The 22527-nt window shown below is 46.6% G+C and overlaps 2 protein-coding genes across 3 annotated transcripts; both read left to right on the top strand.

The window, feature by feature from the left end:
• Nucleotides 1-7915: 7915 nt before the first annotated feature.
• On the top strand, nucleotides 7916-8764 carry foxl2l (forkhead box L2-like; the record flags this gene model as incomplete). The annotated part of the gene is made up of 1 exon (XM_084479747.1): nucleotides 7916-8764. One exon carries the CDS (start codon nucleotides 7916-7918, stop codon nucleotides 8762-8764), a length of 849 nt encoding a protein of 282 aa, XP_084335873.1.
• An 834-nt stretch (nucleotides 8765-9598) lies between these two features.
• On the top strand, nucleotides 9599-22527 carry tmem201 (transmembrane protein 201). Of its 2 annotated transcripts, none has more exons than XM_084480092.1 (11): nucleotides 9599-9781; nucleotides 10257-10377; nucleotides 10705-10896; nucleotides 11186-11365; nucleotides 12260-12627; nucleotides 13103-13318; nucleotides 17540-17733; nucleotides 19058-19120; nucleotides 19490-19804; nucleotides 20007-20129; nucleotides 21864-22527. In XM_084480092.1, the coding sequence occupies exons 1-11, from the start codon at nucleotides 9657-9659 to the stop codon at nucleotides 21959-21961; spliced, it is 1995 nt and encodes a 664-aa protein (XP_084336218.1). In that variant the 5' UTR covers nucleotides 9599-9656; the 3' UTR covers nucleotides 21962-22527. The 2 variants fall into 2 exon arrangements, with proteins under 2 accessions (XP_084336218.1, XP_084336217.1); XM_084480091.1 differs by having other exon boundaries at nucleotides 20007-20166.

The following is a 22527-nucleotide window of genomic DNA, read 5'->3' as shown; positions in this document are numbered from 1 at the left end:
ATACCAACTCACTCTCTCGTCCTCCCTCACTCCGTCCACACACACACACACACTCACACACACACTCACACACGCGCACACACACACTACCAACCTCTGACCTGCGGTATAGATACACCAGTGTATAACCCTATCTCTACATCTCGACCGACGTAAACAAACAAATGGGCCTCACCCTTTAACTCCCCCCCCACCACACCCTCTCATCGTCCCCCCCCCCCCCCCCCTGCGTTCTCACTGACCCCCTCTGAGCCTGACGGTGTCAGCTCTGCAGCTCGCCGCTTTGTCTCCTGCGTGTCATCTCGTCCGCATCAAAGTCAATCAGAGCGCCGGAGAGAGAGGGAGGGAGGGGGGGGGCAGGGACCAGTCCCCCCTCCGCCGGCGCACAATGACACTCATTTGAATTCCCCGTATATTGCCAATCACCCGTTCTGAATGGTGTTCCCTGATCCCTGATGAAGTGTTGCCTTTGTCAGAGGGAATTCTAGGGTGGGGTGCTGGGGGGGGGTGGGTGGGGGGGGGGGGGGCGGGGATACATTTGACTCTTTTTGTCTTTGACTTCAAAGTTATATCTGGACTTGGACGTGTCGGAATGATGGACTCCTGGGTGGTGGTGGTGGTGGAGAGGGTGACGGGGTTGGAGATTGGGGGGTGTAGAAGGTGGTGGACTTGGTGGTGGCGGACATCGTTGTAGGACGTCGTTCGGGTGGCGATTTTGAGGTGGAGATGATAGTGGAGACGGCTGTGGAGATGGCGGTGGAGGTGGTGGTGGAAGATGAGCTGGAGGTTGCGGTGTCAGGGTGGTGGTAAGGGTGGAGGTTTGGGTGATGGAGGTTGGGGCGGTGATGGTGGTGTTAGGGGTGTAGTGGAGATGGTGGTGGAGGTCAGGGTGGTAGGGGTGGACGTTGGGGAGGTTGGGGTGGTGGTTGGGGTGGTGGTTGGGGTGGAGGTTGGGGTGGTGGTATGTTGAGGGGGGGTAGGTCATCAGGTCCAACATTAGGAGCTGTTTACCAACGCTCCAGAGCCAATCATGGAGGTTAAAACTATGGCGTCGCGGCGGGGGGGCACCACAGAATGTGTTGAAGGGCCCAGGGTCCCCCCGGTCTGAAGTCATGTAAGGGGCCAAACATTGTTCCCTTTCTGGGTCCCGTTAAAAGGAGGCCCCCGTGTTTTCATGATCCTTTAATTCATGCCCATGGCCCATAATGTATCACCACATACAGGGTCATATTGGATGCTATGCAAATCTGTGCCACCTTTTTATTCCATTGTGTGAATATTCATGGTAATAGCGCAGCTTTTGTTTGTTATTTTCATGCCAGAGCTACTTAGCATGGGGTCAGGAATGGTACATTTTCCACTGCTATATTTTGCACATAAATTAGACCGTGCCAAACAAAAATGTTCATTCATTATGAAGAAGCTCTATACCATATCATAATCGTTTTTTAATCTTTCTAAAGGTCAGAAAAGCAGCAATATAGACAGAATTCCATTAGAATCTGATTAATATAAATATATTGTATATAGATTATACACTTTGTTTTAAATAGGGCTATGTGATTATAAGCTGGGGTCCTCTGATTAAAGAAGATGTTGCATTTTCAGATATGTAACTTTAAAAAGCATGTTCATATCCTAATACAATACTCACCTCAACCAATACAGTGCAGCTCACAAACATTTTCAATAACATTTAATGTCTGTCACGTCTGTTACTGTCGTTATTTCAATAGTAATGTGCATTGTACAACAATATAATTTAAATTGTCTGTTATAATTTATTAAACTATATACTTATTTTTATGTTTTTAAAATAGGTCTTTCATAGCAGTTATTTTTATATAATTGATTCAGTAAAAGTTCAGTTTTGTGAAATGTAACCAGAAACCGAGCACGAACAGACGGTGATTGCTGTAGTCTGAGCGTGACTTTGCTGCGATCTACTGGCTGAAGATGGAACTACACTCTTTTTATTCGATCGCTACACGTTTCATTCATAAACAACAACTACGATGTAATCATTGTCAGACCGCATCTCTTGTAGTCTTTCTCTTTGAATTGTATATGCCTACTATTCTACCGGTGTAGATAGCTTGATTTAATTAGTCTATTGTTATTACAGCCTATTTCTAATTTAACATTTAGGATTTGGAAACATTTATTGTGGCACTTTATGTTTCAGAAAAACCGTTTGATGATTATTAGTACACACACATACTCAATCAACCGAAAAACCGTCTTCATGAAGAATGAATGCAAACAAGGTAAACAGACTAACAAAAATAGGGGCTGTGCAGCAGGCCGTGTCGTCCCCACGTTGTTGAATGTTATTTTGACATCTAACCACAGGGGGGCGCTCGGTGATTCCACTACACACCGCTCTCCATAATGCCGTCAGTGTCAACTGTTGAACCGACTTGGGGAACCGACTGCGTGCAGCAGCGTGTGTCGTGTGTCACATAACCTGAGTTACCAGTTTTGATTAGACGTGAATACATCGTGTGTCGACATGTGGACAATCTTGAAGGGTTCTAACTGTAAAAACATGTGCTAGCCTAAATAACTTTGACAGTTGAGCGATGATGTTGCACCTGCAAAACAGAAGGGTTAAAGAGGAAGGAATTGTGTGACAGACAGTGTTGACAACAAGTTAACGCAACGAGTCCTAATCCTAACCTGAAACTGAGTTCAAGCCTCAGCATGTGCATACTTTTACTCAGTATCTTTTATTCTATCAAACGTAAAACCTGCTAATGCTAATTCATAATCTGTCTCACTCAGCATGAAGAGCTGTCAAACAAGGATGTTTGTCTTTCTCTATCCAGATGCCAGACGTTCCAGACACAAACCAGCTGCCAGCGCACCTTCCTGCTCCCCTGGCACCACCTCCGCTCTCGGTGTCATCTCTATTACGGGAATATCAGACAGTTGGTCATGTTGATCAGTGACGGTTACAGTGAGTGTCTGCCTTGTGAAACAATTCACAGATACCACTGCACTGAGAACTAATAGCCTGCCTACATCTACACTTGGTTATCAAGTACACGCCTGTTGTATCCAAAGTGACTCACAAGTCAGGTTGAGAACATTTAAAGTGTAAACTAAACCAGTGGTTCTCAAAGTGGGACGTGGGAATAGTGGGAATAAAACGACGTACCGAATACACACGTTTGTGTCGCGGTTATGAGGGGGTCCTTGAAAACATTTCTGCCCTATGAGGGGTCCCCGGCCCCATATAGTTTGAGAACCCCTGATCTAAACACACACACACACACACACACACACACACACACACACACTTAAACTACTAGACAGGGTGCAGAGTTGCTATGAGCCTTACTCATGAGGCGGCCATAATGGTTCCATCGTGGTTGTAAACACTAGCTGGGTGGGGAAACTGAATGCTGAATGATGCATCCAGCTTCACACACATCACATCACATCACCCAGCTAGCTTTTAGCACCAAGCCGTGTGGCGCTGGAAGCCGACTTGAGTCCTGGGAGGGAGTGCGGAGCCGGCTGCGTTAGGGCGCGCCCTCAAGGCCATCATGTGGAACAGGGCACGGGTCACCGGCTTTGTGAAACGAACAACAAACCAGTCTCTGGGCACCGCGGCTGCGCCACACCTAGCAGCGGGTTTCCAAGGACACGCATCACCGGCCAGAGAAACGGAAATTGCGACACATCAGACGTACAGATTTTCTTTTTGTTCTCTGGGGAGGAGAAGAAAAGGAGATGATAATATCGCCGGGCAGAACGGGCTGGGGGTACCCAGTCTAATTTTCCATAACATTTTACAATCAATTAATTATTCAATTGATCTCTCAATGAAATGTCTGTTGTACTATTTTCTTTAGAAATATATCTGTTCAGCGACAGTGAGTTCGATTTCTGTTCAAGTAAGAACTGCACATGAACAGGAATTTATAGACTTCCTCTGATCTGTCTGCCTCTTTTGACAGCTTCACATCTAAAGTCAAGTCACTATGGCGACGAGGGCGAGGGAAGGAGTAGAGGGGGGGGGGGGGGGGGGGTGCTGTCTCATAATCCTTCACTTCAGTACGTCGGAGACTTTGTATTATGGAAAGAAGTACAATGCCACCAGAAAAGGACAGTGACATGTATTTATGTAGACGACAGACAGGTATGGGGTACAGTAGGTCTCCTTTCACACTCTTTAAAGATTTCTTTTTTGCATTTTTCAGCTTTTTTTTTTATTATTATAGAGAGGAAAGTGTGGAAGACAGAGGGGAAGACATGCAGTAAATGACCCAGGCCGGATTCGATCCTGGGTCTCTGCGATTAGGACTGGAGAGGGAGAGAGGTTCTTGAGAGGTTCTGGAGAGGGGGAGAGGTTCTGTAGAGGGGGAGAGGTTCTTGAGAGGTTCTGGAGAGGGGGAGAGGTTCTGTAGAGGGTGAGAGGTTCTTGAGACGGGCCACTGTGAGGTCACTCCTGATCTGGGTCTGACATGAGAGGACTTCAGGAATATCTGAGGGCAGAGGGTCAGTGAACTGTTCTGAATTACAAACATAACTCATAATTCTATTTTGTCTTTTATTTGTGGCTGTTGGGACAACATATCAGGTTTGAAGATGATGTGAGATTTAAATTTTACGTTTTTTGCTAGAAAATGGTCTTAGATGCTTTTTTATTTAGTTTGAGGTTTTTTTATATTGTTACTTCACCATATTGGACCCCATTGAACCATTCTTCCTTCCTTCCTTCCATATATTATTATATGGAAGACCAAAAAGAGACAGGTTCCCTCCCGGTTCAACCGTGGGAAAGCTCTGGACGTTGCAACATGTCTACATCATTGCTACCTGCTCTAGTAGAGGAGAACACACAAAGTTACAAATCCCTGGGTCAAAAGAAACCACAAGCAACAGCAGTTCATTAAATTGCTGTGCATATATCATAATCATGCTTACAATGAACATGCTTGGTTATTAATCTAATGCCATTGCATTTCATGTGAAAACTGAAAAGGTGGTGTTAATTATTGTTTGCTATGGATTGCTGCCATCACACCTTGGCTTGGACATGTTAAGATAATTGATGAGTCGTACAAGTCTAACGTAGGGGAATCCCTTTGATAACCCTGCCGTGTCAAGCATCACACAATAAAATAAATATATTTAATTAGAGCAGCACGCATTCAACTTCAGAAACAACGGTAGCAATCTAATCAACACGCTCATCTCTGATTCCTCCCACAGATATAAAACCAGAGTAACCAGTCCATTGTCTCCCGAGGCGGGGGGGGGGGGGGGGGGGGGGGTAGTTTTGGGTTGCGGGCGGACGGGATTGTTGACGGGGGGGGGGGGGGAATTGCTTTGCGCGTTAACAGGGGGACCGAGAGCCTGCGAGTGCGAGAGCATAAATCGCGCTTTCAACGAAGCATGCAGTGAACTGTCAATCAACTAGGGTGGCACCTGGGGTGGCCAATCAGGTTCCAGGGGTGTAACCAGTGCCACCCCTGGCCCCCCCTCTGGCTCCGCCACTGCAGAGGAGGTAGATCAGAGATCAGCGGGATGCGGCAAACAACGACATGTGGAAATGACCGGTGGAGGCACACCCCCCCCCCCACCCCCCTACATGGAGTAGTTTAGATGCAGGGGAGTGAGTTGCTCAATGTCATGAAGGTTGAAAAATGGCGCCTGGCTCCCTCACCCCTTCTCCCCGATGAGCAGCTTGGGGATGACGTCACGGGGCCTCGTCAGAGACGTGCCCGCAGGCGTCCGGGTCACAGTACCAGGTACCAGGTGGCCGCCTGCACACATTGCTCAGCGTCTGGGGCTGTCCTCGTCCCCCTAGGAAGGGGGACATCCCGCTGACACTGCGCCGGGTCCGGGGAGACCAGGGAACGTGGAGGGGACATCTCTGTTATAGAATCAGCTAGGACTATTGCGTACATAACGCATAACAACTAGACGTCCCCAGCAGATGGCTTCACTCTGACCACAGACAGGAAATTGAGTCCCATGTTTTGCTTGTACTATGACACTCGATTCCAAGCCTTCAATAATAGTGTTTCCCTTTATGAAAGGTCAGGGTGAACTGCACTGAGCTGTTGAACTGAGCCACCAGTACATCCTCATATCAACTAATGTGCCGACGGTAAAAAATAGATAAATTAACACTGGAGGATTGTTGGAACGGTTACCGCTGCACAAAGCCCCACTATGCACAGGGAAGGTCATTGGATACAATAAGAAGCTATCATACTTTAGTTAACAAAAGATTAAAAGGTCTTCCTATGCAACCTGCAGTACCTTGGCCAGGTTGGTCTACCTTTAGTCTACTGTTCATGGGAGGGTTTTTAATAGTTGGAGAGACTGGGACACTCACAGCATGTAGGTGACCACCCCCCAGGGTCCACATGTCCGTAGGGAACCCAGACAAAGTCAAAGTTGACGACCTCTGGAGCCAGGAACTCCGGCGTTCCAAAGTTCACCCAAAGGGCGAGGGGGAGGAGGGGGAGAAGAAGAGCCGACGAGGGAAGTGGAGGAGGAAGAAAGAGTTAAAAGAAAGAAAGAGGTTTGAATTTGAAACAGAGAGAGACGGGGGATGAGAAAAAGGAGCTTATTTTAGAGGTCAATATTATATATTTCAATATTAATTTCAGATTAATTGTATGGGCTGTGATTTTATATTTTATCACCACACACACTCAATTATAAAAATCCTACTGATGTTTCAATGGCTAAAGTATGATATTAAGCCTAATTGCGTTAGATTGAATTAGTGTAGGACAAACGACTCGCAAAACAAAATGTCTTGTGCATGTCGCACATGGTATGTCTCTTATGAAATGTTTGCTGACGTCTAAAGAAGAGAAAACACTCCTCAGAGCCATCTTCAATGATGACACACAAACAATAATAAATGTCTCTGATTTAACTGTGTGCTGTGCTGTTTATGGCAACTAAAAGCACTAAATACATTACATGGGGGATCTGGGACCATAAAATAATTACTTTCCCTGCATTGAAACCCATGCATATTTTACGATCTCAAAGGTCCCATGGAGGTCTACCGGAAGGGGCGGGACTTTGCCACTCTGTAGAGTGGGTGCGTCACAGAGGAACTGCTACAGCAGTTCCTCTTTGGTGCGTGTGAGTACGTGCAAGGTTCCCTATTGGTGTGGTGATCCTATATCGACTCCTGATGGTCATACGTCGCTGTGTGTGTCGTTGGCATGGATATGCTGTTAGTGCCGTCTGACTGTCTGTCTGTCTGGGTGTGTGTGTGTGTGTGTGTGTGTGTGTGTGCGTGCACCTGTGTGTGTGTGTGTGTGTGTGTGTGTGTGTGTGTGTGTGTGTGTGTGTGCGTGCACATGTGTGTGTGTGTGTGTGTGTGTGTGTGTGTGTGTGTGCGTGCACCTGTGTGTGTGTGTGTGTGTGTGTGTGTGTGCGTGCACCTGTGTGTGTGTGTGTGTGTGTGTGTGTGTGTGTGTGTGTGTGTGTGTGAGAGAGAGAGTATGTTTTAATGTTGTTATTTATATGTAATACATTGAGCATATGTGGTATTTATTCATGTTGTCTTTGTTAATAAAAGCTTTGTGAAAGATTTCACAAAATGTGTGGCAAATGTTGGACTCTCTTTAGCTTATCCTAGACATCAAGCACACACATCAATCAAGTGCCGGTCTTTGATGGGGTATCAATATTGTACATCTGTCCCTGCGTAGACACTACACACGTGTGACCCCCACGTCACCCCAGAGCAGCTCTCGTTGAACCCACGAAATGAAGCGTGGGAAAGTCGGCACATGAAACGACGCGCCTCCGACCTCCCAATCTACCTGTGGGAGGGTTCGGCACACGCGTGTGAGCAGCACCTAGGCACGGGCGCTCTCTCGTTTGGCAGCATATTTTTTAAACCGGGAACCGAGAATCGACGACGGTCATGGACGCGGGCGAAACCACCGGTGATCAAGGTGCAGGACTTATGGATGTTGGCACCATGTTGACGAAGGCCGAGCAGGACAGCTGCTCCGGGACTCCTGCAGAGTGGAAGACGGGGCCAGACGAGGCCCAGGACCCTCACCACGACAAGCCCCCCTATTCCTACGTCGCTCTCATCGCGATGGCAATCAAGGAGAGCAGCGAGAAGAGGCAGACCCTGAGCGGGATATACGAATACATCATCCACAAGTTCCCTTACTACGAGAAGAATAAAAAGGGCTGGCAGAACAGCATCCGACACAACCTGAGTCTGAACGAGTGCTTCGTGAAGATCCCCAGAGACAACCGCGGGGACGGGAAAGGCAACTTCTGGATCGTGGATCCCGCATTTGAAGACATGTTCGAGCGCGGCAACTTCCGCCGGAGGAAGCGGGTCCGGAGACCCTTCAGGGCGCCGGGCCTCGTGGACTACGCCGAGCCCCTGTACGTGCACTCGCTGCAGGAGCAGCACGTCTACATGCAGCCGGCCCAGTACGTCGGGTCGTGGGCGCTGTGTCACCCGGGCTCTGTGCCACCGACCCCCGGGGGCTACGGGTCGACGTCGCTCATCAACGGACACGCTCGCTGTATCTCGCCGGACGGATACACTACAGCCGGCCCGATGGGGGGCTACTACACCCCGGGTCACTTTCACCCTCCTCTCGGGGCCCATCGCCACCCGCCCGTGCTGCTCCCCCGCGGCGGGTGTCCGTACGGGGGCCTGAGCCCGGACGGAGGCGGCGTGTCCGCGGCGAGTTACTCACAGTTCTACGTGAGACCGTCAGAAATGCAACTGCCTGCTTTTGAATAGTGCTGGGTTTTTAGAGTTGTTAGAGTTTTTAGATAATATCTACGTTTACGTTTGTTCAGCTACACTGATAACTGCGTCTGCATCTAATGGTCTGATTGTATTTTCAGTAATAATAAAAAAAAAAAAAAACATTATACTAAATACAGTAGTCAAATGTCAAAGGGACCAAATATGCATCGACACTAAACATTGCATCCAATATCTTATTTTTTTTATTTTGTATTCTCTAAGTTCCTTCGTTGAGTGTTTTTCGCATGATATTGTTAATGTTATGTTACTGCATGTGGCTGTTGGCAGCCACCACTGTTTATTTATTCCGTCTCCTTGGTGTTCTCTGATTCATCGAATGTATTACAACCCACAGCCTCTCCCCCGTGTGCTAGTTTACCACTATCAGGCACTCTATCAGGCACTTTGACTAATTTTACTGTGATGTAGGCTCAATGAGTGTTACTATTGTTGTTCGTCATGAAAGTTATATTACAATAAAGTTATATTTTTACATTAAAACACTCACTGTTTTTTTAGACCCATCACTACACCACAACATTTTAGTTTGAAAATGAAACTTGATTGAATGAATATCATTTGGTTTGGATTGCTTACATTTAGGTTTTTTTTTATTTGCGCGCTCTGCGTACTCAAACATAGCTGGAAACATACGACAATAAGGCTACTAGAATGTAAAACATAGTTCATATTTATTTTGTGTATTAATGAAATCGTAACAAACAAGCCAATCAGCCTTCAGAAAACTCCAGTCAGTCATAAACCCACAGTGATGTCGTTTCCGGTTCCGCCGCATGGGCGTGATAGGCGGAAAGCGTGCGCCTCCATTCTTCCCCAGGGCTGCTCCTTTACCGCTTCTCTCATGTCCTGCTAGCCTGGCTTTATGTACCCCCGGGAGATGGAGACCCTCCGCCGGTTCCTCGCCGAGCACCCGGAGCTCCTGTACGGGGGCGTCGGGGCCGCGGCGCTCGTCTCCGGCGGAGCGCTCATCTATAAAGCCGCCACAAGGTAAGGAGCTTCTTACCTTAGCATGTTAGCGCCGCGGCCGGAACCAGGCTTCCAGCGGTGCGTGTTGTGTTGTGGTGTGTTGTTGTGGTGCTGCTGTATGCACCTAAGATGATTGGTGTGAGTGATTGTTTTGCGTTTTCAATGCATGAAAACCTAGACCACTATGATAAGCCGGACGACTGTTTAATATTCGATCACGAGTCGCAATTGCTTGCAGCCATGTCGTCAACACAGCACTGGTGCTACAACTGTTAGCCTAATGGCATCGCTCATCGTGTTTTGGGAATGCATTCCAACTTTGTTTTGATTTAAGTTATGTAACATCAGCTGCACAGAAGTTATAACACGATTGAAAGATTTAACATAATACTACAGTTAGCCCTTTCAGAAAGTCCACTTACCTTTCTTAACGTACGCTGCAGTTTGAAGCTGATCACACGATATGCCATATCTGCAAACTTTCTCCGCTTTGCAGGAAGAAGCCCACCCATGCCAATGTCAACTGCTGGTTCTGCAGCCAGAGCACGGTGGTGCCCTACGGAAACCGGAATTGCTGGGACTGTCCGAACTGTGAGCAGTACAATGGTTTTCAAGAGGTATGGTAAAAACACACATGGTTGATGTGCCCGGTTTTCTTAAGCCTATTCTGGGCATGTGGTTCACAGAAGAACTACTACAGCACTGTAACGAGAATAGAAATAGACATTAAACATAAAAAAATGGTCATATGGAAGAAATATACCCCGTAAAAAATGAAATATAGAATGTCACCAATGTTAATATAAGAATTATTGATGGAGAAAAAATGGTGCATTTTTTACTTTTGACAACAAATGTTGGCCAAATAATAGGCTTGTTGCTGACTGTGTAGATCCTCTTGAACCTCCCTCACGCCGTATGTTCTTATTATGTGTGACCCGCAGAACGGGGACTACAACAAGCCCATCCCGGCCCAGTACATGGAGAACCTGAACCACGGGGTGTCGGCCAGCCCCCTGTCTGAGCCCCCCAAGACCCTGCAGTGGGTCAACACTCAGATGCTGCTGTGCAGGAAGTGCAACAACAACCAGTCGTCCAAGATCAAGCAGCTGGCGTCCTTCATCCCCAGGGACGATGTACGTATTCTCTGGCTGTCGCCGACGACGACTTTATCAACACAGTGTCACTGTTCTCCACCGCCACTGTTCCCGACCTTGTTCGGCCCGTGATCCCATATTTAGGTCAGAAAAGTCTTGTGACTCCAACCTCTTACGTGGTTACACCTTGCTTCTGCTGTTCTGCGACATCAACGTCCCAGTGCAGCAGTCTGCTCGTTGCTCTGATGAGGCACCGTCGTCTGTATACGGGTCGTTTAACCGCCGTCACGGTGTATGAAGAATGTCTAAAGGCGTCGTCTGTTCACAGGAGAACTATGACGAAGAGATCGAGGCCTACAAGCACCACCTGGAGCAGACCTATAAGTTGTGCCGGCCATGTCAGGCAGCGGTGGAATACTACATCAAGTACCAGAACCGGCAGCTCCGCACCGGGCTGCTGACCCACCAGCTCCGCCGCAGCAGAGACGCAGACAAGGGCTTCGTCAAGGTGAAATGGATCTTCAAAATACTTATCTATATTTATTATTTTGTCAATGTTACTTCAATTATGCCATAACTGAGAGAAAATGGGTGTAAAATCCCCCCCCCCCCCCCGCCAGTTGGTAAAACGGTCTACTCTGACCTCAAGGCCGTTATTCCGTGATGAGGATATTCTCGCTCCACGGTGGGGTGGACCCCAGCTGGGTCCGACAGAGGGTTCATCTTCCAAACCCCCAGATCTGGGGAATATTCTCTTTTCACGAGCATCACAGACTATAAATTAGGCCTGGGCAATAAAAGAATAAATTATCGTATTGTGATAAACTTCTGATCAATATCAATATAAAACATGTTTAATATATATCGATAAGAGACCGGACCACCGAATCTAACAGCTGGGTTTGTTACACAAACCTGGTTCTATACTTATTTACAATATTGACAAACAGTGGAAGGTCATATTAAGTGTTAAACAGAAGTGTTTAAATCCAGCATGGTAATTCCTAGTCTTTTTAGGTCATTTGAATTATCAATAGTTATTGATATCGATCAATATGATCAAGTTATATCGTGATGTCTTTCAGCCATATCGCCCAGGCCTACTATAAATCCCACTGTACTCTTTCGTAGCCTAAAATACATTGAATTTCCTGCTTTTTTCTCTACAGTTCAAATTGATTTGTGAATCCCTGGGTTGATTGAAGGATTAGGTTAAATTATTGAGACAGTTGCTACAAAAGAGGACTGAAGCAGTGAAAGAGTTAAAATACATTTGAACAAAAGCGATGGAAGGTTTGCGTTATTGAAACATGACTCATTTTGTTAACGTCCTTCTCAATCCTTTGTAACGGTGTACGTCTCTGTCTAACTCCTCCCTCACCCCCCCCCATCCCCCCCACAGAGCCCCGCCTCCATCGCCACGCCCACGGGGGTCATCCTGCTGCGCGTCCTGGCCTTCCTCACCGGCGCCTTCCTGCTGGGCGTGGTGTTCTCCTGCTGGTGCGGCGGGCCTGCCCCCCCCACGGGGGACCCCCACCCCCCCGACGGCGGAGTCGCCGCCTCGCAGCCCGACCCCCGGCCCGGCGCGGGGCCGAAGAACCAGAGCGGGGGCGGGGACCCTGCGTGGCACAGCCTGCTGGAGCGGCTCCCGGACGCGGCCGTGGAGGCGGTCCGGCGGGGGTGGCGCTACGGCCGCGACAACCAGATGGCCGTGGCCTCGGGCGGCCTGCTGAGCTGCGTGACAGCCATCCTCCTCGCAGGACCCGTCCGGTACAGAACCGCTCGGCCACTCGGTGACGCCTCGGACAGCATGGCCCGGCTCAAGTTAACGGTGGACCAGAGCTGTTAAGAGCTAAAGTCCCTGTTTTGACACTTGACCGGGGATGTGATTTGAATGTCTGTTGAGCGGGGATCCTTTTGATTCGGGGTGTTTTGTTGTTGTATAATAATCTCAAACCTCATGACCGTAACAAAGGTGTTTCAAAAGCTAATGGGTGACAACAAGGCAACTTGTACAATCCATATCTATATTCAATCAACATTAACCTGCGTGTCACCGCAGCCATCAATGGGTTTGATTGTCATTAACATTGATTTAAATTCTTATCGACAATTGTCAAATGGATCAAACCATTCAACCAGTCAGAGGGTTTATTATAATAATCCAGCCAACGTTGACTTCAACCGTTTAGGTTTAATCCAAAGGGAACCCTGACCCCTTGCCCTCTGCTCCCGGTTCCCTCAGGCTGAGGAGGATCGACGCGCTGGCCTCCGTCCTCTGGCTGCTGCTGCTGGTCCTGTACCTGGCCGAGGGCTACCTGGCCGAGGGCTACCTGGCCGGCGCCACCGGCTGGCTGGATGCCGCCAAGCTCGGAACCGCCGCCCTCTGCTGCCTGGTCTGTTTCGGAGCTGCCGTGGCAACGCGCAAGTCGGTCGGTCCCAGAAGAGCCCGGGGTCGAAGGTCAGAACCCCATCAGTAAAGTTGAACACCTGTAGACACCCACTCGGTACCACTTGGGACCGGCAGCTCTGAGCCTGTTCTATAAGAGTTCTCCTGGTTCTACAGCAGGGAGCCTGTTCTATAAGAGTTCTCCTGGTTCTACAGCATGGAGCCTGTTCTATAAGAGTTCTCCTGGTTCTACAGCATGGAGCCTGTTCTATAAGAGTTCTCCTGGTTCTACAGCAGGGAGCCTGTTCTATAAGAGTTCTCCTGGTTCTACAGCAGGGAGCCTGTTCTATAAGAGTTCTCCTGGTTCTACAGCATGGAGCCTGTTCTATAAGAGTTCTCCTGGTTCTACAGCAGGGAGCCTGTTCTATAAGAGTTCTCCTGGTTCTACAGCAGGGAGCCTGTTCTTTAAGAGTTCTCCTGGTTCTACAGCTCTGAGCCTGTTCTATAAAAGTTCTCTTGGTTCTACAGCAGGGAGCCTGTTCTTTAAGAGTTCTCCTGGTTCTGCAGCTCAAAGCCTGTTTGATCAGAGTTCTCCTGGTCCTCGAAGAGAAACGCTGAACATTTCTGTATTTGTTTTTTCGGACTGCTCAATTAATGCACCATGTGATGTCACCGTCTTTTCTTTTGAGATCAACATGGCTACTGGGCATTAGTGCAGGGGTGGTTTTAAATATTTAAATACAGGAAGTTAAAAAAAGTGTTTCCATAGCGAGTATGGAGGCTAGAGGATTTCAAGCTCACCTGTAGCGCAAGCTGTGTTTTTTGTTCATGTTGTATGCTTGCCTCTTTTCAACTGTATACATAATTTCATGAAGATTCATAACAGCACTCATGAGAATCAGTAAATGTTTCAGGCTGCTGGACTTCTCTAGCTTGAACTTAAGATATTAGGAATTTTAGGTGTGTGTGTGTGTGTGTGTGTGTGTGTGTGTGTGTGTGTGTGTGTGTGTGTGTGTGTGTGTGTGTGTGTGTGTGTGTGTGTGTGTGTGTGTGTGTGTGTGTGTGTGTGTGTGTGTGTGTGTGTGTGTGTGTGTTAATACAAACACCTTTTTTTAAGTTTGGCCAAAGCTGTTACAATGGGATGGTACCGTTTTTGTAGTGTAACCCTATCTAAGTTTGGTTTTCCCTATTTCTCTTTGCTGTTTTTAGATCTAACTTGTTTCTGCTGGTAACTTTGTGCCTGTAGTTGAATACCAAGCATTTCACTGTACTTTCCTTAAAATACCCAAGATGGTTTCCAGAATGATTGAGTGAAAAAGTACTTTCAGAACAGAAATTCAAGAATTCATCACTTTGCTTCACTTGAACCAAGTTGTATGTAATTCACTTCACGTTTCTAAAACAAACCACATAGATCAGTTTATAAAACATGATGGCTCGTCAATGATTTGAATAACCCTTCTGTAGAAAAAAAAAAGCGGAGGGAAAATTGCATAATACTTTATTTTTTGTTTTTTTGTTTTTTTGTTTATTTTGACTTTATGGGAAATATTTGTTTCTCATGTTCTGTGTGTGAGGTGGATTTTTGTTCTTGAATTCTTGAGCAAATAGGCCATGACTTGGGGGCAGCAATTAAATTCCCCGTGATTTTATTAATTTAGTTCTAAATAAGTATTGTAATGCATACCTACGAAATCCTAATCTGGGTAGTCCAGGGATGTTTCTGACCCCACTACAAATAGGAGACACTTCTACTAACTACTAACTAACTAAGGTGTGGGAGGTTTGGAAATACCAGAAAAATTTGTCGCTTATTGTAAATGAGTTGTGCAACATTTCATCTCCATATACATATACTGGAGACACGGTCTGGTACGACCAGTCATTTGAGAACATATTGCCAACCCATAGCACCGACATCTGCTCCTACTGGTCTGAAACCGTCTGTCTAACTTATCTCTACATTAACTACACTTTATTATCTAGTATTTAAAAACACTTTGGTATGTATACGTCTCACTTACTGACAACAACCTCAATAATCAACCTAGTATTTTAATCTTGGCTGTTGAACTTCATGTTCAACAATGTGAATCAACCTTATTGTATTGATTCCTGTACGCCGAATCATTTTTTCGATTGTAATTGTATTATCTATGCCATTTATTATTTCTGTATCATTCAAATAATAATCTTTATCACTGCCGCACCAAATCATGATGTAATGCATGCTTTCAATTTGCCAGCAAATATGCAGAGTTGAACCGGCCTAACGGCTGATTGTAAAAGGTTAAGACCTACAGAATGTTTTCTCTCATCCTGTGAAACCTACTTCTCACTTGCAAGTCGGAGATGGGTCATTGTCTGTTCCGTCCGTCAGAGCAAAGGACTGAGCGTTATATTGTAAGATTCATAGCATGAATATGTTCCAAACGACACCTTTTTTAGCCTGGGATACAAAATGTACTTTTGTTTTTTTAAAGACATGTTTTTCTTTGCCTGACAGTATTCTTTTTTTTTTTTTTTTTTTGGGGGGGGGATTCTCTATTGCTTTGCCAAATCCCAAACCCAAAGTTATGTTCAGCTATATTTCTAACTTGGCCCTGTGTCCTGTGGTGCGGTTTGTGCCCAGACTATTGATCCAGTAGCTTCCTGATCACCTCGGCCTGAACAGCCAGTGCCACCCTTCAGGTCCCCAGCATTAGGAGTTACTTTAGGGGTCTAGTCTGGCTGAAGAGGCCAACATGAAGGTACGGATGGGTTATGTAATATGATGGGAGGAAAGTGAGACACTACAAAATAATTACTACAGCGATTTTAAAGGATTATTTATGAAGGACTACCTAATTTAATTAGGTCTTGGGAGTTTTGATTTTTACTTTTGTGTGTGGGTGTGTGAATTGAGTTATTATTGTGACAAATGTGATTGTGCACGTATCTACATTTGTAAACAGTTGGAAGCATATTATGAAAGATTTTAAAGTGTGATTTTAAAGTACTCTTAAGTACTTGATATTTATGATACAGAAACAAACGTAAGGTTAACTTTTAGAAGGTCAAATTCCTGCCAACTGTATTTATTTAGTGTTTGTCCAACTACCCTGTATTTGTAGAAAGCCTGCCATTTTTCATACTGCCCTTATTTATGTATGTATAATTTAGTATGTGAATGACCCAATAACTTACTTAACTTGCAAAAACAAAATAACTTGTACACCAGTGTTTTAATTTTTGGAAAGGAGCATTGATTGAAGTACACTATACAGAATGTATATTTAAAACATGAAGAAACGCTTGTCGTTTCTTTTAAAGAACTTAAACTTCTTTTAAATGTGTGGGAATGCATGTCATGACCTAGGCTGTTTTTGACACACACGAACCGCTTATTCATATCCAGTCTGACATGTCAACCACATGCTGAATTATTCAAACCCTTCCCCAGAGGCTGTGGTGTGTTAACAGAATAATTATGACAGAAATAGATCCTGCCATTGTAAATTGTTATGAAGCCCTGTGTTGAACATTTTTATTCTCAGCAGAGCTCCTCTCCGGTGTAGGATTTCCTTAATCGGTTACTTGCCTTTTGAATTTGGACCTATGTCTATCGATACTCAACTTACTGTAGTTGTGTTTCCATAGTCTAGACGAAGCCTGGAGAAGATTAGTGATGGAACAATCTCAATCGATTGTCGATCGTTGGCAGCCGTGCTCTGGGGGTTATTAGGTTGTGAATTTAGGGAAGCTGCGAAAATGATTTCACTTTCATGTACTCGCTGAAACGAAACCTGCCGCATTGCTGTGTTCTGAACTAATAAAGTAATGTGTAAAATGATGCGTTGGTCTTCTCCCATGTTTTACCTTCAGTCGGCTGACCGCAAAGTGCCATTAAAATGAACCATTTCAAATTCGTTGCAAACTTTTTTTTATTTGGTCCTTCTAAAACTACAATTGAGTCGCAAAAGAAAAACCTACTTAAACTGTATTCACGCAGTAGGCAACGAGCAGCCACACGATTGGCTGATCTGATGGGCGCTGCGGTTCTTTATTGAATTGGCTTCATGCTGTGAGCGGCTTCCACTTCGCTTTATAGAGTTCCCCTTTATGCAACTCCTGCATGTTGCGCTCTGGGAACATTCATAGTAGTACATTGGGTCTGGCGTTACGTCTGCACAGAGGGAACCTAAATGACCGTAGTTCAAGTATAAAATCGGGTCGTTTCCCAAAGCATTATTGGTCTCTATGAACTGAAGCGTCTGGAAGGTGTTTGTCGACCGGTGTGTTCTGGTGTTTCAGGTACCTGGCGGGCCAGCCGCCGCCGCTGTCCCCGTGCCTGACGGACCCCTTCATCCCCACCCCGCCCCCAAGCCTCTCCAAGCTGGTCCCCTGCCGCCGGGGCCCCCCCGACCGCAGGGCCTCCCCGTCCTCCCTCCCCGGGCGGCTGAACCGGGCCCTCTGCCTGGGCACCATCCCCTCCCTCACCAGGACGGGTAACGTCAGCGCACCGTTAAGCGCTTTTTAATCACCGCTCACCACCGCGACCACTGGGGAATAAACCAGGGCTTTCAGGTGCTATAGACCTCTGAAGAATAAGTCCCGGTTCCCTCGGTCAAATGTCTACGGGAAATAACACGGGGTTTTTGAATGATCGTACATAACAAACTCTGTAGGTGGCGGAGAAGTAAATGCTGCGTCACGTTTTTCAACTACAACCGTTTTCCCATCTAGTTTCAACTGGGTTTTTGGATTTTTGGTGGCGTTAAAGTAGCATTAATAATCGTTTACTTCTTTAACGGCACCGACAATCCAAAAACACTAGATGGAATGTGTGTAGTTCAAAACGTGACGGAGCTTTTACTTCTCCGCCACCTACAGTTTGTTATGTACGATCATTCAAAAACCCTGTGTTATTTCCCGTAGACATTTGACCGAGGGAACCGGAGCCTTGGAGGCGGGACTTATTCTTCAGAGGTCTATGCCAATGGCCTGTTTGATACCATGTTCATCAGATAGACCTTAGCGGGGGGGGGGGGGGGGGGTTTGCCTCCACGCTGGTCCCTGGTACTGGTGTTTACTGTGTGATACTGGTGTCTCCCTGGATGATTCATCTTTTAGTTTACGTATTTTTATCTGCAATCAGGGGATCTGTTATGATTACACTAATGAGATCAGATGCCAAATGTGTTCGTCAACCAGCCCGGTTGGTTGTCTGGTGTCGTGGGTCTTCTTTCCTTCCACACTGTGCTGGGATAATGTCTGACCCAGCAGTAGAAACTCTGCAGGGGTCTACTGGAGCTCTGGAGGCCTAGTGGTTCATAGCCCTATCCTCCATCTTTGAGCTGTTATCTGTTCCATAATATAGTATAATATAATAATAATAATAATAATATATATCTAGTAGTAGGGATCGACCGATATGGATTTTTTTAGGGCTGATACAGATTTTCTTTCATCTGATTTTCTTGAGCCAATATTTGGAGCCGATAATGCTTTTGCTCCCTCTTTTTACATCATAAAAATTACACAATGATAACAAATGTTACAAGTCTCAATTTTAAAAAAGTAAATCATGCCGGGAAAAAATAATAATAAAAAATCGCAGAAAAAAATTGGCCCATGCAGCTACACGTTAAAAAAAACGCAAATATTGTCCGATATATCGGTCGATCACTAATTTGGAGGGTGCTTGAGTTCAGGCAGTCATTTTGTGTATCAGATTTCAAAGCAACACGACGTTATGATCTACGCTCTCGTGGGGTTAAAGATGTCCCCCAGTCCACCTACTGAACTGATTTTGTGACGGTTCATTTCCAGATTCAGGCTACCTGTTCAGCGGGAGCCGACCGGCCTCCCAGTGCCAAGACTCTCCGTCCTCAGGTACTGCTCCGACCGCCTTCAGTCGCCTTCTGCCACACGACCTGAGGCCCGCACGAACCAAACAACATGAGACTCTGAAGCTCCGGGTGCAGACTGCACGTCCCACAGAGTCGCTACGGCAAGACGGCGACTATCTGTGGACGCCCTGCACGCTGGGAGACGCACTGGGAGACGCACTGGGGGGCCGTGCATCTAGGCCGTTATAAACTCACTTAGTCACTACCGCTAACAAATGTAGCCGCTTCAAAAGGAGCCTCTACGCAGCTCTGCTATCGCCTGTACATACTGTTCCCACTTACACCACATCGTAGAGCTGTGGTCGTTGGTTATTAATTTCCGTGTTTCCCCCCCCCCCCCCCCCCCACACAGATTACTTCTCCCTGAAGTCCGGGAGCCGGCCCTCGTCCCCGGGGCCCTCGCCGGCCCCCTCGGTGGCAGGCTCCGTCACCTCCACCTCCAGCTCCGTCCGCCAGCGACGGCCCCTCATCAGCCCCGCCCGCCTCAACATCAGCGGCCGCAAGCTCCGCCTCTTCTCCCACGAGGCCGAGCCCCTGCCCATGTCCCCGCCCCTCTCGCCGCCCCTCTCGCCGCCCCTCTCCCCCAACCACTGCTACGCCGAGCCCGCCCCCTCCGTCTGCAGCGGCCGCGGCTCCCCAGACCTTTCACCGTACCAGAGCCAGAACGGTAACTATGGTTACACTTGTACCATTTTTTTTTATATGTGATCCTGTAGGTACTGGTTTCGACTTACAGTAACCCTGTTTGGGGGGGGGGGGGGGGGGGGGGCTACTGCGGGCAGTGGGATGTGAACCCAGGTCCCTTCCAGCAGGGGTGGACAGCGTCTCCATGGTGTGTGAGGTCTCCTCTGTGTCTCGTCTCCCCTCAGAGCTGGGGCTGTACCTGGGGGAAGGCAGCGTGGTCGGGCAGCAGAAGGGCAGCTCCTCTGGGTCCTCGGCGTGCATGGTGGACACCACCACGCAGGGGGTGGAGCCCGCCCCGACGGCCCCCGGTGGGTGGAGCTCGCACCGCAGCGCACAGGGCTTTAGGTTAATATCACAGTACACAGGTTAATATCACAGGGCTTTAGGTTAATATCACAGTACACAGGTTAATATCACAGGGCTTTAGGTTAATATCACAGCACACAGGTTAATATCACAGTACACAGGTTAATATCACAGGGCTTTAGGTTAATATCACAGTACACAGGTTAATATCACAGGGCTTTAGGTTAATATCACAGTACACAGGTTAATATCACAGGGCTTTAGGTTAATATCACAGTACACAGGTTAATATCACAGGGCTTTAGGTTAATATCACAGGGCTTTAGGTCAATATCACAGTACACAGGTTAATATCACAGGGCTTTAGGTTAATATCACAGGGCTTTAGGTTAATATCACAGGGCTTTAGGTTAATATCACAGCACACAGGTTAATATCACAGGGCTTTAGGTTAATATCACAGGGCTTTAGGTCAATATCACAGGGCTTTAGGTTAATATCACAGGGCTTTAGGTTAATATCACAGGGCTTTAGGTTAAAATCACAGTACACAGGTTAATATCACAGGGCTTTAGGTTAATGTCACAGGGCTTTAGGTTAATATCACAGCACACAGGTTAATATCACAGGGCTTTAGGTTAATATCACAGCACACAGGTTAATATCACAGGGCTTTAGGTTAATATCACAGGGCTTTAGGTTAATATCACAGCACACAGGTTAATATCACAGGGCTTTAGGTTAATATCACAGCACACAGGTTAATATCACAGGGCTTTAGGTTAATATCACAGCACACAGGTTAATATCACAGGGCTTTAGGTTAATATCACAGCACACAGGTTAATATCACAGGGCTTTAGGTTAATATCACAGGACTTTAGGTTAATATCACAGCACACAGGTTAATGTCACAGGGCTTTAGGTTAATATCACAGGGCTTTAGGTTAATATCACAGGGCTTTAGGTTAATATCACAGCACACAGGTTAATATCACAGTACACAGGTTAATATCACAGGGCTTTAGGTTAATATCACAGCACACAGGTTAATATCACAGGGCTTTAGGTTAATATCACAGCACACAGGTTAATATCACAGGGCTTTAGGTTAATATCACAGCACACAGGTTAATATCACAGGGCTTTAGGTTAATATCACAGCACACAGGTTAATGTCACAGGGCTTTAGGTTAATATCACAGCACACAGGTTAATGTCACAGGGCTTTAGGTTAATATCACAGGGCTTTAGGTTAATATCACAGCACACAGGTTAATATCACAGGGCTTTAGGTTAATATCACAGCACACAGGTTAATATCACAGCACACAGGTTAATGTCACAGGGCTTTAGGTTAATATCACAGCACACTGGTTAATATCACAGGGCTTTAGGTTAATATCACAGCCCACTAAAGAAATGGAGTCCTTTGTCTTTGAAGGATCTCAGATGCAACAGGCTCGATTTGATCCTTTTTAGATTTGGACCTTGGTATTTCATATCGCCCTTTATTTAAAATGGTAGAATGTTTTCGTGCTTGGGGTTTAATGTTGTATTGGATCGAATGTAATTATTTGAAAAGTTGGAATTATTTGCCAGTCCACTAGGAAGCCTCTTTTTGGGGCTAAAAATGACACCTGAAGAATAAGAATATGATTAAGTGTAATATAATGCCAGAGAGTGACATCCCTGTTATAGTATTTAATGTATCATTCAATGACGTTTCTCCTCAGGATTGGTCAAGCGGCTTGTCTGGCCGGGGCTCCTATTGGCCAGCCTGAGTGTCAATCTCATCTTCTCAGCCCTCTACGTGTACCGCAGCTGGGAGTGAACCAGGGGACCCTCTCTCTCTCTCTCTCTCTCCTGGTCTGACTGAGTCAGCCTCGCTCGGCCCTTTCATCCAACTCCGTGTCATCTGGAGTGAGCCGGCCGTCCTCCACACAAGGCTGGAGAACGTGGTTTTGTTTGCGGCCTCTGAGGCTCGACCCAAGGACCACTCGGAGCTTGGGTTTTGTTTGCCCGCATGGCTGACAGATGAAGTCGCAGCAGGTGTCAGGGGAGGGTCTATGCGTGTTCATCACAGCCTTAAAACTCCCCTTTTTAAAAAAAATAATAATAATAATAATGTGACGAGTCTTAAATCTGTGATTTGTCCATACACGCTGAAAGAAGGAGTCGCTTGTCCAATTCAAACACGGCGACGTTTCAGAACTCAAACTCACGTCGAGGAGAGGTCGGTCGAGGTTGTAAAAATGTGCAATGAAACGAGTGCTGCTCATGTAGTTATCCTTTACACTAATGCCCCCCCATCTATAGGAGTTAACACTGATGCCCCCCCCCTCTATAGGAGTTAACACTGATGCCCCCCCCCTCCCTCTATAGGAGTTAACACTGATG

This window comes from Micromesistius poutassou (genome assembly GCF_964030765.1).
Source record: "Micromesistius poutassou genome assembly, chromosome: 15".
In the NCBI taxonomy this organism is placed as follows: domain Eukaryota; kingdom Metazoa; phylum Chordata; class Actinopteri; order Gadiformes; family Gadidae; genus Micromesistius; species Micromesistius poutassou.
Note: the sequence above shows the minus strand (reverse complement) of the source record. Positions and strands in the feature narration are given on the sequence as shown.

Coding starts and splice junctions, on each gene's coding strand:
- tmem201 (XM_084480091.1), top strand. CDS start 9,657: ATGTACCCCCGGGAGATGGAGACCCTCCGCCGGTTCCTCGCCGAGCAC. Junction 13,319..17,539: donor AGAAGAGCCCGGGGTCGAAG/GTCAGAACCCCA, acceptor CTGGTGTTTCAG/GTACCTGGCGGGCCAGCCGC. Junction 19,121..19,489: donor CCAAGACTCTCCGTCCTCAG/GTACTGCTCCGA, acceptor CCCCCCACACAG/ATTACTTCTCCCTGAAGTCC.